Source organism: Megalops cyprinoides, chromosome 17, assembly GCF_013368585.1.
Source record: "Megalops cyprinoides isolate fMegCyp1 chromosome 17, fMegCyp1.pri, whole genome shotgun sequence".
NCBI classification, from domain to species: Eukaryota; Metazoa; Chordata; class Actinopteri; order Elopiformes; family Megalopidae; genus Megalops; species Megalops cyprinoides.
Genome location: NC_050599.1, coordinates 2,107,329 through 2,124,110, shown reverse-complemented (window position 1 = coordinate 2,124,110; position 16,782 = coordinate 2,107,329). Strand labels below are relative to the sequence as shown.

Below are 16,782 nucleotides of genomic sequence, written 5' to 3'. Positions count from 1 at the left end.
GCAACACGAATTACATGTAAATGATGACGGTACAGAAGACTTTCTGGAATCGAAATAACATACAGAAAAGACGTAAACGTGAATTATTTCACAGTTGTGGCGATTCAACATACAGCCACGGGAGGGAGCTCTTTTCCTGTCGTTTATCCTGAGGAGTAACTATGTTTGGGCCTCTGTCTCGCTTCCTATACACTCACACACACACGTATATTTGTGTAAAAGTATATATATTAACTTTACTGACTATCGTCATCAAACATGAAGACTATGAATGTGTAATAATGGAAGGTAGCCAATAGTCCCTGATGTAACATTCTCAATACCCATCGACGTGCATTATGTTCTTTGATGCCCTGTCAATTTATTATGTTCTTTGATGCCCTGTCAATTTACAATTTCTGGAGAAATTTGTTCAAAACAAGAAATGAGATAACTACCTTCAGATTAGTATACTGTTGTTGGTTCGTTGCCTAATTGATGTTGGCATAATGTCATAACTGTGGATTAGAAAGAAGCTGGTCCAGGGCCACTGTGAGGGATGAAGCGCTGGACATGCTTATATCTGTGATGTCTGGTAGCCCCCACTTCTCAGCCTCTTCCATACTCACTCAGTGCACATTTCAGAGTTCTGAGCTCATAAAACCTGCTCTCATACATGCCCTCCTTTCTCAGAAAGCACCGCTGTGTTAATTGGTTTTTCTTAGAAATGAGAGGTACACGCCGTGGCTGAAATGCACAATTGCTTCACTTGCTTTTGAGGAATCTGCGGTCTGTGATGGGTTTTAACACGGTACGAGCCAGTTCGAAACAGCAGCCTCTGCATGGATGCCTCTCTGTCGTAAAATCTGAATGTGTAAGCGCCACATCTGGTTTTCATCAGGGGTATTTATACAATATATACATTACAAACTTGTTTGATCCGGGAGAGGCTTTGAAATATTAAGTGGGCTGCCAAGCCTTACATCAGGGGTGAAGCTGAAGGTAATGCCTGGCGGTGAGAGCCTTGGCTCGTGGCCTCAGCCCGAGCCTCAGCTTCTCGGATTTCACCGGCTCTTCCTTTGACTTGAAATTTTAGATTTAATTGTTGAACTTTTACTGTGGAAAGGGCTTATGTAATCTCATCTGAAGTTTTGCCAGCTCCTTTATCTGAACGGGAAAGCATGGGTAGCAGATAGGGATGTTAATGCTAATAAAGTATTTCTTTTTAATTCATCTACCATGTGTGCACTTATTTTTCTGTCTCCAAGGCAAGCGTCTTGGTTCGCAGAACTGCACCCCTCCCCCTTCCTGAAGAATGGGACTGCTGTTCAGCTTAGACGAGCTCATGTTGCATTCGTGTGCTGCATGATGACGGCTGTGCTGCCTCTGTGTGTCTGCTTCTCCACAGAGCTCTAAGTGGAACCATTGGTCTTGTTCTTGTTCCTCTACGGGAAAATGAGAAGGTCTGACATGTGGGGGTGTGCTCAGATTGGGCCGGCATTGTTCAGAGGCTGACCAACCAAACTGTGAAGCATGAGACATCGCGATACGCCCAAGGTGGCACTAGGACAGACGCGTTACTTGTGGTGTGAGTGGGTAATTGAGCGTTGAGCACTGGACTAATGTGAGTAGGGGGCACTTTGTAAAGCACTTTGCCCAGTGGGCAAAGCTTGAGGAAGCTGAAGAAGGAGGCTGGTGGAGGCTGGTTGCCATCTGGTGCTGACATGAACATCCTGGTAAACTGCCCCCCAGCCGTCTCTGTACCACATAAAGAGCGGCGAGCTCCCCCCACGTCTGTGGGCAGTCACCATACAGTGCGATAAAAGGGATCCTAAAGATCAGACTAATGACCCAGTGGGCACTTCTTCCTACAGAGATGTAGGTGGTGGAAAGCCCAAATGGTGCTTCTTCAATAGCCTGTGCAAAGGAATATGGAGACCAGAGGCTGAAATCTGTTGCATCTTAAACTGAGTCCAGATAGGGGCCATTTTGTCTGCATGTTCTCATGCTGCTTTTGTTAAGCTTGTGTTAAGATTGTGTACTTCCAGCTTGTGTGACATGTTCACGCTACGAAATACAAACGGGAAAGTGGATTGCAATTGTACCCCTCTGTATTTTCCCCTGGCACTGAGCCTGGCTGTGGTTCTCCCCAGGTTCCCTTAGTCCAGGTGCAGCTGATGGAAGGGCCCCGATAGGTAGCTCACCCCAGGAGCATGCTGTTGCAGCCGGCTCTCCTCACCCCTGCTGGGTGTGAGGGTCAGGAAGGTTTCTGCTCTTCCTCATCCCTGCATGGACTGAAGGAGCTCAGCTCCCAATGAGACGGGGGGGGGGGGGGGGGGGGGGGGTCACAGACACTGCTCTGGCCCCTGCTGGAGATCAGGACAGCTGAGCCTTGCTCTGTGGTTGAGGGGAAAGTCCTGGAATGGTGGGTCCTGAGGTGTTGCTCCCGGGAGCAGAAAGCAGGGTACATTTGCTTCAACAAAGTGTCCAGCTGTGTTACTGGGTTTTAGATATTATATACGAATGGAAAATTGTTGTAAGTCACTCTAGTGTCTGCTAGGCAAGTAAATAATGTAACATAATATACCTCCCAGAATGCCAGAGAGGATTCACCCCTCAGTATTGGTTCACTTGCTGTGCAACATGCCTTTATCAGCAAAACAACCCATTTTAAACCTTCTGTCTGGATTGTTAGGGAGGAAAAACACATTCTGTCACTGGCTGAATTGAGTGGTTTTGAGTGGATTGAATTGAGTGGTCTTTTATCTCTCTCTCTGTCGCTTTCTTTCTCTCTCTTTCTCTCTCTCCCTCTCTCTGTCTCTCTCTCTGTCTCTCTGTCTCTCTCTCTCTCTCTCTCTCTGTCTCTGTCTCTCTCTCTCTCTCCCACTCTCTCTCTCTCTCTCTCTCTCTCTCTCTCTGTCTTTCTTTCGGGTGGAAACGATTAATCGGCCACATGGTGCCTGTACATCTTGAAGCCATTTTGGTGAAAGTGGAGTTGAAGGAGATCACTCTCAGCAGGCTTTGCTGAGCGAATAGAGGGGCCCTCACTCTCAACCACTCCAGTGGCAATTAAAAGATAATATTACAATAGGCCGGTCGTGACTGCCAAAATAACCAAGTATCTCATTGATGAGTGTGTTTGTGTACCTTACCAGAAGAGTAAAATTCTATAGAGAAAACATCACAAAAGCACGTAATGTTAGCCATTTTCCACCGGGTGAATCGATGAGGTTACTATTGCCTGCCCAGTGGCAAGTCTTGTGTTCCACTCTACTCTTGCCATTTATGGAGAGATCTTCCCCTTGGGTTGTGTATTAAGAGGTTTCCAGCCTAATGCAGCCTGGATTGCCCTTAATGGTGCTCATATGTGAAATGAATTAGCTTATTTGCTTGCACAACACAGGGATGGAACTTAATACCACTGATTGATCTCAAAATTCACCCTTCCCTGTTCATTTAGGATTTTCTCAGTTCTTTTTTTCTGTCTGTGAAAATACTCGGTGGAGAGTGTAAAATATTGCTGCTAAGGTCTGGGCTTTGAAACGTGGGACCACTGTAATACAGTAGTAGATAGCTGGCTGTTTTTCTTCCCCACAAATGGTTTTGTTCTTTAAACATATGGCCCGATTGAAAGAGTCAGCTTTGGCCCTTAGCCAGGTGTGATCTGACAGCGTCTGCGCTGTAACGCAGCCAAGACAACCAGCTTCCTCTCCTTAGTGTTTTCTCTTCCCACTCTTATTGCGGCTTTTTGCTTCAGAAAGTCAGAGACAAATTTATCTTGGAAAGTAGTGTGGACTGTTAACCTAATTTGTGATTTATGTGTATCACTGACATATTTAGTGTATTTTTTATTATTACTGAACCCTCCACCCCCACCTTTTTTTCTGTGGAATCACAGCTATCTGTTTCATATTAGTTTGAAAATGAAAGTAATATAGTGTTTTACTGTCACAAATGAAATCGGTTGTCATTGAATTCTGCTTTGCTGTTTTGATTAAAACAGTTTAAGGATCATTGGAACTCCACTGTAGTATGACGTTTTCTGTGCAAGATAAAAATTCAGGTGATAGCAACTGTGACATGATTTGTAGCAAAAAGCTGATTCTCCTTCAACAAAAAATAATCTTAAAGCTTCTCAAACATTTAAACTTAACACTTTCTTATGATATTTTGGTTTGTTATTTGTAGTGTGTTTGTATTTGTACAGAAATGCTCAAACTCAATGAAAAATATGAAGCATCACAGCCTGTGACCCTGTGAGTCCATGGGTCTGTGAGTTTGTGAGTCTGTGGGTCTGTGAGTCCACGGGCCCGTGGGTCTGAGACCTGAGGTGGCTGTGGGATGTGTGATTTTGCCGGCAGGACTGGGTCACACAGCTTTTATCAGCGTCCTGTCGGGTTGTGGGATGTCTCATTTGAAATGACATTTCTTCAGTTTCCTTTTCTACGCCCACAGACACACGTGTGTGTGGGTTATGCCGTATGTCCCATGACCTTAGCTACAGTAGCACTTACAGCATCAGTACTCTGGGGATTACTCTGGGTTAGCAGACAGCTCAAATACCTATTCTACTGCTTTTTCCCATAATGGAAATGCATCTGTACCCTTGGCTTTATGAAAGGGGAAGTATTTGACTCCGACAGGCTGGTCACCAGCACTGTGAAGCTGCTGTTTCGGAGCAGCTTCCATTCAAAGTTTCTTTTTCAAACTTTAATCTTTTTTGAGCAGCGTGTTTGAGGTGGGTCAAGCACAGTTAGATTCAACAGGGGTCATCAGAGCTCTGCTGAGCTCAGAGGAAAACCTCACTGCACTTCTATTTTGCAGTCACAGGACATTCTTGTGCCACTCAGAGAGAAATTATCTGTGCATTACTGTATGAAAGGAAAAGTCAAAAATGACATTTTTTTTCAATTAGTCACATAACTACAGCACATAGCTTTGATTATCAGTCAGTGGCTGAATCAGACCAGCCTGTGTTTTCTCACTCTGAGGCCATGGGTAACTTCCCCTGACAGGCGTCAGGGCAACAGCACTCAGACTGAAAGCTGTCTAGCGAAAGTGTGAGTGAAGTTCTGATCTGAACAACAGCATGGCTGAGCGTATTACAGACATTGCAGGCTATTTGTCTGAGATTTGGAAAGGGGATAAGGTACATATCATCCGAGGATAGCCTGGCCACTCCGCGGATGCTGAGGTTATGAAGAATAAAAACTCAGCTCTGTGAAATTCTGTTAAGATGCAGGTATTTATTTAATCTGTACATACTAACATATACAAAAACACTGACATCTGCCAAGCCAGTGGCAACAGACATTAAAAGCATTCTCAGGAGAAGGTCACCACCACCCTTCCAACTTGTGCTTCGTATATGTGGCATCATGTCACCAGGATTGACACCTCAGTGCCAGTCTTTCATCCTACCCAGCATGCCTCAGTCCAAAGAGATGGCGCTCACATTATCAGACTGGACTATCAGGAAAAACTGTTGGAAATGTAGCCTGGATGGGGGACGCGGTATTTCTGCCTCACTGCCTCTCTCTCTCTCTCACACACACACACACGCACACACATACACGTACACACACCTTCAGCTACGTATGATCCTGACAGTGGTACAGCCACCACCCCCCCCCCTCCCCCGCCAAAGGCAATTCTTCATCAAAGGTGTTTCTGTGCTTAGAACACCTTTATACTTCTATTTCTCTGCTCATTAATGACAGGCCAGACAACAGGAAATGCACCTCCTTTAACTGCACAGCAGTTTGTAAAGCACATCCAGTCTGAACACAGGGGTCTTTTCTGCAGGTACATACTACACACCATAATACAGACAGGCAATGTTTTCTGTATTCCCCCTACTGCAAGATTTAGATTGTTTCCAACAGACTGTCCCTGACAGGTGTGCAATGGCATGGAAATTTTAACTACCAATCCAAACATACTTTCTTTTATTTGAACAAAATTTGCTGTAAAAATGTGTATCTGGTAGGACGTAACGCTGAAAGGGCAGAGGCCTTATCCATTTTGTATTTTCACAGTTTTGGTTGCACTGTGGTACAGGCCATCACAGCTCGGAGATAATGAGAAATAACAGTATTGCATCTGAATGACCTGCAGGCTCCAAACGGAAAATGTTTCTGCCACTCCAACAGCAGGCTATATGTCTCTTCTGAATTTTTTATTCAGGCCAAAACAAGAATGTCCAAAATGTACTGTTAAAGGCTGTTTTACTTTCATAATGAAAGATGTGAAAAAAGAGTAGGCTACAGGCTAAAAGGCTATGTAGCCTTAATTTGTAATTGCACTTTGGAAAAATTTTATCTGCTGAAAACACATCTGCATGCACACGTACATGCACAAGCGTGTATTCACACACACACGCACCTGCACACACACACACAAACACCGCACAGAAGACAAACAAGGCTATAACGAAATGTCTAGAGAGATATCACACTCCCAAAAATATACTCCAGTCGTGGATCATGTGATATCTACAACACTGTCATACCTTCGGCCAGCTGGTAACAGAAAATTGCACACATGTGAAACAGTACAGAGAGAGCATGGTGGAATGAACAGACACTCTGAGCTGCTTGTATCTGAACCAAAATATTTTGCTTCTCCTTCTGGCCCCAAGTCCTTAAGTAGAAATAATAATGAGAGAAACACTCAGTTTCTTACACTGTGCTTTTCATGCCCATATCCTCCTTCATGAGCTCTGGACACAATCAGTTCAGCGTTAGAGATGAGGTGACTGCAGTCAGTGTCTCCATCCTCTGTCCTGTTGCATTATGGGCCATGGTCATGTGGTACCAGGGTAAATCCGCAGTAAGGCCTGACCTTGTAGCTTTCTGAGAGGAACTGATAGCTTAGCCGCTCAGCTGAGATGTGTACAGTCCTTCATCAATCCAGTCTTTCACAAAACACCAGGAATGTCAGTGGTACAAAAGATTACACAGAATTAAAAATAAAATAAAATAAAATAAAATAAAATAAAAAGGATCAAAAACACAAATGCATAACATGGTCACATCACAATTACTGATAATATACTTTCAAACAGATTTGGTCATCAGCTTTATCATTCTTAATCATTTCTCCTTGACCTTTAGATGCAAGACAAAAACATTCTTCAACGATTTCTGAAAAGCAATTCATCATTTTCTTGTTCTAAAAACATGTTTCATAACAAATTTTCTAACATAATTCTAACTAATCTTTCTGGTCCACTAAGAACAAAACCTATTGTGTTGACAGCTCATTCACCACAGAGATTACGATTTCTGAATAAATAAAGCATGGTTTGAATTCTCAGACGCAAGTCACACCAACAATCCCTTTTTCCTCGTTTCACTTTGGTGGTCATATTTTCGGAGAGAACCAGAACTAAGTGTAGCAGCTGTTGATGTCCAACTCTTCTTCAAAGCAGGGGGTCAGTAAGAGACAAGGGTAGTTGACCTACAGTGCAAAAACGTTCTAACCCAGAATCAAAACATATAAACTTCAAATAAAAACTTCAAATAAACTTCAAGGCATTAGCATAACTGTCGTATGTGTTCCAGTTTAACACCATGTTACTGAAAAGAACTGACTCTAAAATAGCACTCTTAGGATACGCTAAGTTAATCAATATAGTTGTAAAATGTTAAACATTTTTATCTTGGTCACTTAGAAAAATATGCTATGGAAATGGTAAGAACCTCTTTAGTTTGGTCCCAGCTTATAAGCCTGTCCTGGGCTTAAGGACTGTACATTGCTTTTAGCCTACTGTTACCAAGCACTCCCTAACACACAGGAAATCGGGTATCAACCGAGAAATCAGGGTCAGAAGACCTGTATCTTATGGCTTGTAGAAAAGGCAGATTTTTCATTTTAGAGAGCTGAGAAAGAGCATTGCCAGATCTCTGGAATGTTTAATAAAATAAAATAAAATATCCTGAAAAAGAAAAGTCTCCCCCGCTGGGCTCCTCGTGTTTGTCCCAGCGGTGCTGTGTCCGCTCGGGCGTCTGCACAGTGCCCATGCTCCGCCCCCACGCCACAGTGAGCGCTTTTAGGCCCTTAGGCCCGCCTCGGGTCCAGGGGCTGGAGCGTCTCCCCAGGTCTCTGTCAGACAGGCCGCCCTGCCTGCTAACTCCTCCGCTGACGCGCGCAGGGAGTTCCCCTGGCCTCTAGGGGTCCTCCTCCATGTCGTCTAGGTTGGGCGACATGATGAAGTGCTTGGGGTAGACCAGGTTGTGCTCGTCGGCATACTCCTCCCAGCGGGCGTCGTCGCTCTCGTGAGTGATGTAGCGCTCCCCTCTCCTGGTCTCAAACTCCCGCAGGTCCAGCCACGTTTGGTAGTCCTGTGGGGGGGAGAGAAGCGGGAGAATGGGCTGTTTGCTCACTCAGACGCGGCGGTATCACCTGCATGTGTCTGCCTCAGTCTGCCTCGCTGGGCCTCACCTGCAGCCAGGGGTGACTGAGGGACTTATCCACACTGTAGCGCTTCCTCATCTTCACCTGAAGCAGGTTGTTTATCAGGTCTGTCGCTGTGGGACAGAGAGCAGGGGACAGGGTTACACCGGGAACAGCAGCTCCGCCAGCCTAGGGCCACTGACACCATGCCTGCCACCCGGACGAGCAGCAGCTGCTGAATAATTCTGCGCAAAAACAGCCAGGAGATCGCCAGTAACCTAAGCACTACTACAACACCACTGGTGTGAAAAGAAAAAAAAAGAGATAAGAAAGAAAAAAAAGAAAAAAGAAAAGAAAAAAGTAAGTGCAAAAGTAAGTGCAGATTTGCATTTACAGAACTGAAGGTTGAAAATAACGTGTCCAAACGTGTGGGGAACTTTCAGCACGAGGAGGTGTGGTTGGGGGGTGGGGGCCGGCTGAGGGAGTGATTCACAGAAACCACATGCTGAAGGTCAGGACCACCGGCCTGAAACCGCGGTGATCTCAGCACGCAGACGCGTAGGTGGTCTGTCGACTGGCCCGCTGCAAAGCAGAGTCTCGTTCTGAGACGCGCACTGATGTTAACTCCACAGTGGCCTCCTTCACCATACTGAGGGTCACTCCAGAATACAGCCACATCACACAGTGCCTGCACCTTTAGTACCACAACTCGTAAACCATCTGGACTGAGACTATACGTACTTTACTTTTATGACCTGTGTAATTTATGGCGTATTCTTATAAACACCTAATACCACTTTAGAGCTCTGTAAAAATCAATTATTACTGCTCACTTTTCACTGTCCTCAGAAGCATAAACTCCGGGATAAAAAGGTTCTGCATGGAAATTCCAGTGGTGCCGACAGAGGCTTTCCCATGCAGGCAAAACTGGAGGCAAAAAATGTGTAATATGCAGTACAGCAGACAGATGTGTGGTGTGTGGTCTGTCTAGACAAGAGCATCAGCAAAGCCGCTGTTACTTACAGTGTCTTACTGCACCAAATTGCATCACATTATTGTTGTTTAGCAGAGAAACTTACACAGGTTACAATTTTTACATGTTATCCATTTATACAGCTGGATATTTACTGAGGCAATTTTTGGTTAAGTACCTTTCCCAAGGGTACAGCAGCAGTGCCCCAGTGGGGAATCGAACTGGCAACCTTTCGGTTACGAGTCCTGCTCCTTAACCACTATGCTACACTGCCAAATAAACTCTATCTCAATTAATATGACACATCAAAACTGAAATGTATTGCTCTCACTCACTCACACACACACACAAACACACGGAGCAGCACATACGTGTACACGCACACACACCTTCTGCCGAGATCTCCCTCCAGGGGGTGGGTGGGTACATGAAGGCGGCGTTCTGGATCTGATCGTTGATGTCCTCGTCCTCGTTGAAGGGGAAGGTGCCGCTCAGGCTGACGTAGACGATGACGCCGACGGACCACATGTCCAGCGAGCGGTTGTAGCCCTTACTGCGCAGGACCTCGGGGGCCAGGTACGCCGGCGTGCCCACCACCGAGCGGCGAAACGACTTCTCCCCAATGATGCGGGCGAAGCCGAAATCACACAGCTTCACCTGCAGGTACACACATGCACAGGGAAAAGAGCATTACAAAACAGTCATACTTTATGGATATTAATACTGCGACACAGAAAAAGACATCTGTCCATGAGGGAGATGATATCACAACCGATTTGTCTTTCTGTCAAATTAAAACCTTCAATGAAGTCATCTGCAATGAGACCATGCAGACAGGAGGAACACTAGCCTGGCCTGGTACGGCCTGGTTCGGCTCAGCTCGGCTCGGTTCGGCCTGGGTCAGCCCGGCTCTCACCTGAGGGAAGGGCTCAGCAGAAGCCAGCAGCACGTTCTCAGGTTTCAGGTCACAGTGTACGATGTTCTTAAAATGCAGGTGCCTGAGAGCCACCAGGATCTGCACAGGGAGAACAGACCGTGTGACATCACAATGACATCACTGTGACATCACTGCCTAAAGCCACATATCAGAAACACGAGACTGTGTGGTTATAATGGATGGATCTCACAGAACTACAAAACACTCTGGCACACACAAACAAAATTACACACACCGTCTCATCACAGCGCGTTTGGCTACACGTTAGAATGCATTTTCTCACACTCACAGCATGTACAATTTGTATAAAAATAGTTGTTATACTACAATATAAAATACTGTTCTCCATACTCCACTGTCATTGCTACAGGTGAGTGGTACAGTAAGTGCTTCAGAGTTGAGCCTGTGGTTTAGGGGGTCCCAGTCTTCCTGTCGCTGCAATTCTGTAACACATCGCCCTGACACAGGAGCTGCTCACCAGCCCGCAGATCCAGCCCCGAGGCATGCGTCTGTGTGCCTCGGCGAGCTTTCTTTCTTTAGATCACCCAGCCACACTGCCACACCAAATCTGGCCTGTCACTGCCAGTGAACAAGCAGGTCCCAGCTTTGATACAATCCAGAGACTCATAAACAGTCCTCTGACCATGAAAATAAATAGAGCTCTCAGGCAAGACTTAGTCATGTCTAATTCATCAACACACGGAGACACAGACACTCACACAGAAACCTCAAGCACACACAAAGAAATGCATACCCATACACATGTGCATGTACTTCCAAGCACAAACTTGCACACCCATGTGCATAAACATGCGCGCGCACACGCACACACGCACGCACGCACGCACACACACGCACACACACACGCACACACACACACACACACACACACGCACGCACGCACGCGCACACCCACACACACACACACGCACACACACACACACACACACACGCACGCACGCACGCGCACACCCACACACACACACACACACACACACACACACACACTGACCTGTGTAACCAGGAACTTGGTCAGGCGTTCTGGCAGCTTGCTCTTCTCACTGGACAGGATCATCTCCAGCATGTCCCCGTGGAGCTTCTCCATGACGACGAAGACCCGTTCAGGTGTCTCAAACATGCATTCCAGGTTGACAATCCCAGGGTGGTGTAGGTTCTGTTAAGACAGGAAGACCTCCAATGTCCAGCTGGCGGTAAAGGACACATATCCTCCTGCAGTTCCTTCCACACTTTCACGGGGGGGGGGGGGGGGGGGGGGGGGGAGGATGGGGGGGGGTTACTAATGGCCTCTACAGCAGGTTTGACAAACTACACTAAGCAGAATTATCTCCCCATACAATGAGCAATACTGTACTATTCACTAGCCACACATTAATGCTGATTTACAGACCTTGTATCCATAGCTGCTTTTTAATTAGATCAAAGACAAAAAACACATTTACTCAATGATTAATGAGAGGTTTCCCCATGAAAAGACCACCACCCACCCCAATGTCCCAAGTGTAGATGTGTACACAGTGGCCTGATATCTCAGCCAGGTGTGTAGAGGTGTACACCATGGTCTGATATCCCTGTCAGGTGTGCAGAAGTGTACACAGGTGGCCCGTACCTGGAGAATGGCCACTTCGTTTCTCAGCTGGCTCTCCTGTTTGGTTGGGAACCTCATCTTATCAATCACCTTGATGGCCACATCTCTTCCTGTTTTCCTGTGTTTCCCTTCAAAAGTACAAGAAGCAGTACGACAGGTTGAATGGTTTGTTCAGGTGAACATTAGTCAGCTTTTCCTGCTCTTCACTGAAATGTCTCCCATCAGTGTGTATTCAACAGGGTCAGTGCCAAAGAAACAGACTGACTACCCAGAGTACCCACACAAAAACTGAAGATGAAAACAAGCAGCTCATCTGGTCCAACTAAACACACTACAGCGTCACGTAAAGCAAATCTCAGCATGAGCTCTACAGGCAAGGCAGCATGAGCGTCACGTTTAAACTTACCTCCGTACACAATTCCAAACTGCCCTGAACCCAGGACCTCATCAGCAAAGATCTGGTACACTGAGCTGATGTCCTGAGGGCAGGACACAAAGGTATATTTAGCAAGAAAGAAAGGTAACGGTTTAAACAGGCAACTGAGCTGTTAATACCAGAAAACAACTATTCTCACCCATATCTACTGAAACTACAGCCTACAAGGACAGGGAGGGTTATCCATTTTTTACAGAAAACCATCTGTGAATGTTGGCTTTGACAAAGAACCGACATCACCGCCAAAGCCAGGCAAATAGGCAGCTCCAGTAATTAAAGCAATAAAATGAACAATGTGTTATCACAACGCTGCCTCTACTACAAGTCCACCACCATTGTGTTCGGACACCAGTGTAATGTCCTTTCATCCCAGACTGACATTAAAACTCATTTTCCCTTAACCCCAGTGGCTAGAGGTTTCTCCTCTTCAGACTCCAGGACAAATCCTGGCTGTGTCAATCACGGGGGAGCTGATATGAGAGGATGATAAAGCAGGAGGGACAGACTCACTCCCAGGCAAATCTGATTAGAGGAGACACTGAAAGCCTGGAGACCAGGCCTGACACCGAGGGTGAAAGAGGAGAGACACTGAAAGCCTGGAGACCAGGCCTGACACTGAAAGAGGCCTCACTCACCACGTTCTCCTTCACCTGCGAGTTGGACACAGATATGCTGATGGACAGCTCTTCTGTTGGACAGAACAAAGAAAAACACATGTTCAGGGTTCCTGTAAGGGGAGCGCTAATGTATTAACCTCACACAACCTCCTGTACACCTCACAAAGATGATATTTAATATCCATAAACCCTATGCCGGCAACCTGCAAGGCCAACTACAGCTACAGCCATTAAGAGAACCACGTACTGAAGTACATAAGCAGGCTTTAGTGCAAGTACAAAAAAGCAGTTCAAATTTGTCCCACAAATATGCAGACTAATTTGAATCATAAAAATGCTAACCAAAAAAGATTGATGGACTAACAGTTACATCCATTACATTGAATTACTGTAATTTAGCACACACTCTTCTCCAGAGCCACTGACACAGGATAAAGGTATTTACATGTTTTCTTTTTATACAGATCAATATTTTGGGAGGCATTTCTGGGTTAAATACCCAAAGGTACAACAGCAGGGCTCCACTAGGGAATCAAACCTGCAACCCTTCAGTTTTGAGCCCTACTCCTCACCACTTTGCCACACTGCCACCCACTCTGCTACACTCCAGCTTTGTGTCTCCCCAGAACCGTACCTCATGCTGCAAGCATGAAGGCCTTGCTGTATGAGGACAGCCATGAAATGGAAATTCAGCACACTTTACAGGACAGTGTGGAGAAAACGGGCTCTGTACCCATAAAGGAGACGTGGTCCTGAGGACAAGAGGGAGCTCAGAAACTCGCCTCATGGGGCGGGGCGAGGGGGGTGGGGCGAGGGGTACCACGCTGCCGGGTTCAAAGCGTTTCCGACACGCAGAGGTGGGACTCGTTTGGCCCCTCTCACATTGGGGAGGGGCAGGGGGGAAAATTGCATCCAGAAGACCTGCGGCTGAAGGGCTTACCCCACTCCCAATCTCCCTGTACTTCCCTCTCCGCTTGTTTTAATACGGCTTTATTTACACAAATTAAAAGCTGCGTTTGTGATGTGCACTGAACCGTGAGCGTGTGTTTATATTACCACCGAGGACCAGGAGACAAAAATAATGACTTTAATCCACCCTGCTCTCCTTCACAATTTCCCCGATGAGCTGTTATCATTTTAGCGGCAACTGTGGCTAAGCAAAAACAGGCAAATAAAAATAGGCAGCAAATCGGCTTCAATCGGCCGCACTTTCATTTCCCAGGTGTATGACAGTGTCGGATCAGTGGGAAATATCAGTCATGTGGCACAGGAAGGGCCTGTACCAGGGCTTCCTCTACACACTGTATCAGTAGCTACACTGTTTTCTCTGCCTTCGTTTGGCTTAAACTAACAGGAAGGCGATCCTACCAAAGGAACACTCATTCACTCCTTCTTCCTTCATTCACTCCTTCCTCTCCTCCTCCCTGCTATCCTTCCCTCAGGGTCTGCAGCCCTTGTTTTTTCATTAAAAAAAGTGCTGGCTATTATACACAAAATCTCAAATATCCTGGCCCTGTCAGCCAAATGCACAGACAGGCACTTGTAACTCTACACTTCTTTCTCATGAATTTGTAGGACTTTATGAATCCCCTCTTCCCCACAGAAAAACACGGGGGAGACGGGAGAGAGGTGGAGAGGACAGTGAAGAGCGAAAACATTCCCAGCCTCCCTGAGCTCCGAGGAGTGGGGTACTCACTGTGGTCCTTGCCCTGCCCCGCGGCGGAGCAGACGCTGGGCTGGGGGGTGACGGGCATCAGCGCCTGCCGGATGGCCTTCTCCCAGCCCTGCGCCACCTCCAGGCCCACCCCCGAGGCGGCCAGCACCGGGTTCGGCAGGTTGCCCCCGTTGTTCTCGCCCACGTAGTAGACCATGGTGTCGGTGATGATCTCGAAGCAGTGCGGGTTTCCGCCGAGGGCCAGACTGCTGAAGTCCCGGGCAGCCTCCACCTGCAGGATCTCCGACAGCGGGATCTCCTGCGGGGGTCACACAGGGGTCGTTTCAGAGACACAGCTCCGCACGCTTTCCCCTGCCGCACGCTCTCCCCCCCGCCGCTCTCTCTCTGCGGGACCCCCGCGCACCTCTCCGCCCTCACTCTCTCTCTGCAGGACCCCCGCGCACCTCTCCGCCTTCACTGAAGGTTCTGAGCTAAGAGACGAGGTGCGCGGCTTTTGAATCTGCCTTTGGAGTTTCGCCCTGCCTACAGCTGCTCAGTGAAAACACACCCATCTCATGCAAAAAAAAAAGTGCTAAAAGGAAACGGCGTCCTGTCTAACCAATAGGCACGCAGTCAGGCAGTGAGCTCTCCACCGGCAGTATCAGAGGAAGGGCTTGTGGTTAACCCCCGGCTCCACGTGACCGAGAGCTCCAGCGACCGAAGCAACCGATGATTAAAAGCCAGGATGCGAGACTCTGATCTGGGCACGAGTCGGGCGGGGGGCCAGCCAGACAGGCAGACTCGTCCTGGGGGCTTCGGGGCAGGAGGGGCGTGTCCACGCCGGAGACGCTGCTGAGAAGCCCCCCACCCCCCCGGCCCCCTGTCACACAGTCAGCATGAAACCACAACTACCAGGAGCCGCGTGCTTCAGAGCACTGGACCGCACTCTGAACGGCTTCCAAATGCACGGGCAGCAGTAGCACGTGCAGCTACTGCACAGAGAGATGATGAAAAGAAAGGAAAAAAAGGAAAACCCACTTTGCTCTGGGTGTGGGGGGAAAATGGGGAACTCACCACACCCACTGGCCCTACTTCATTTTGGGACAGTTCTTTATTTTTCAAACATTTCTGCTGCCAAATGACATTCACTGAGTGCCTGTTTGGAAGCGGATACTGTGCAGAGAAGGTGCAGTTTGTCAGTGTTAATTACTTTAAACTTTCCTGAAAAAGAACAGCAACCTGATGGCTTCATGAATAAGTCTCCGCTCTAAAGAAATTATCCAAATTCATACAAAAGGATTGAAAGTCAGAAAATAAACAGAAATCTGGTCAGTCAAAATGAAACAGCCGCGCCCACATTATGAGAACTGCAGCAGTAAGCAAATATAACAGTCAACAAATTTACAGATGGCTAAACCTTCAATTAGCTTCCCGTTGTCTCTGACCAACACACAAGCAAGTCAATAGTAAAAAATGCATATAAAAAAAGGCCAGAAATACAGCCCAATGGCTCAGGGATCTGAGTCTCAGAGAACACCTGCAGTGAGCTCAAACTGCCCAAACCCAGGGAGACTTAACGCTTTTATTTCCTCACTGAATCAAAGGAGCTGTGATGTCACAATACATCAGTCCTGCTGCTACGGAACAGACCACCCACAGAGGCGGGGGGGGGGGGGGGGGGGGGGGGGGGGGGGGGGGCATTTGGTTTCACAGCCTAATGCTGTCACCAGCAAGCACAAGGACAATCTTGTTATTACGATGCTTCACTACACTTCAATGGTAGTCTTGAAAAACAAATTTCACAATACAACCACTAGTAATATTATTGATAGCGACAGCATTACAATAGTCAAAATACTACTTTATAATATAATGGTGAGTCAACACTAGGTGTTCTGATGGGCGAAGGATTCATTTGTAATGAATCTAACTGGCAGCACACTGGCCTATACGAATGAACATACTGGCCAACATGAATTAAAATGCTGGCCTACAGGAATGAGCACGTTGTCCTAAGCAAAGACACACACTGGCTTACTGACCATGAAGGAATACCCAGGCCTATATGAACAAAAAATGACATCCAAATTCCGGCTAAATGAACATCACAGATCTAGTCAAATGTTGTTTCAGAGGTGAAATATTGTAAATGTTGCATGCCATCAAAGTGATGTAAAAAGAAC

General features: G+C 46.9%; 1 protein-coding gene across 1 annotated transcript in view; it reads right to left on the bottom strand.

Annotated features, from left to right (window-relative positions):
• Positions 1–7,788: 7,788 nt before the first annotated feature.
• The window catches only part of LOC118791992 (serine/threonine-protein kinase D3-like), a 49,378-nt gene continuing 40,384 nt past the window's right edge, over positions 7,789–16,782 (bottom strand). The window contains exons 11-19 of the mRNA XM_036549617.1: positions 14,642–14,918; positions 12,964–13,016; positions 12,299–12,371; positions 11,914–12,020; positions 11,299–11,460; positions 10,266–10,364; positions 9,739–10,006; positions 8,425–8,510; positions 7,789–8,324 (exon numbers count right to left, since the gene is read on the bottom strand). Coding sequence (XP_036405510.1) covers positions 8,151–8,324; positions 8,425–8,510; positions 9,739–10,006; positions 10,266–10,364; positions 11,299–11,460; positions 11,914–12,020; positions 12,299–12,371; positions 12,964–13,016; positions 14,642–14,918 — 1,299 coding nt within the window. The 3' untranslated portion in view covers positions 7,789–8,150. The remainder of the gene's footprint in view (positions 8,325–8,424; positions 8,511–9,738; positions 10,007–10,265; positions 10,365–11,298; positions 11,461–11,913; positions 12,021–12,298; positions 12,372–12,963; positions 13,017–14,641; positions 14,919–16,782) is intronic.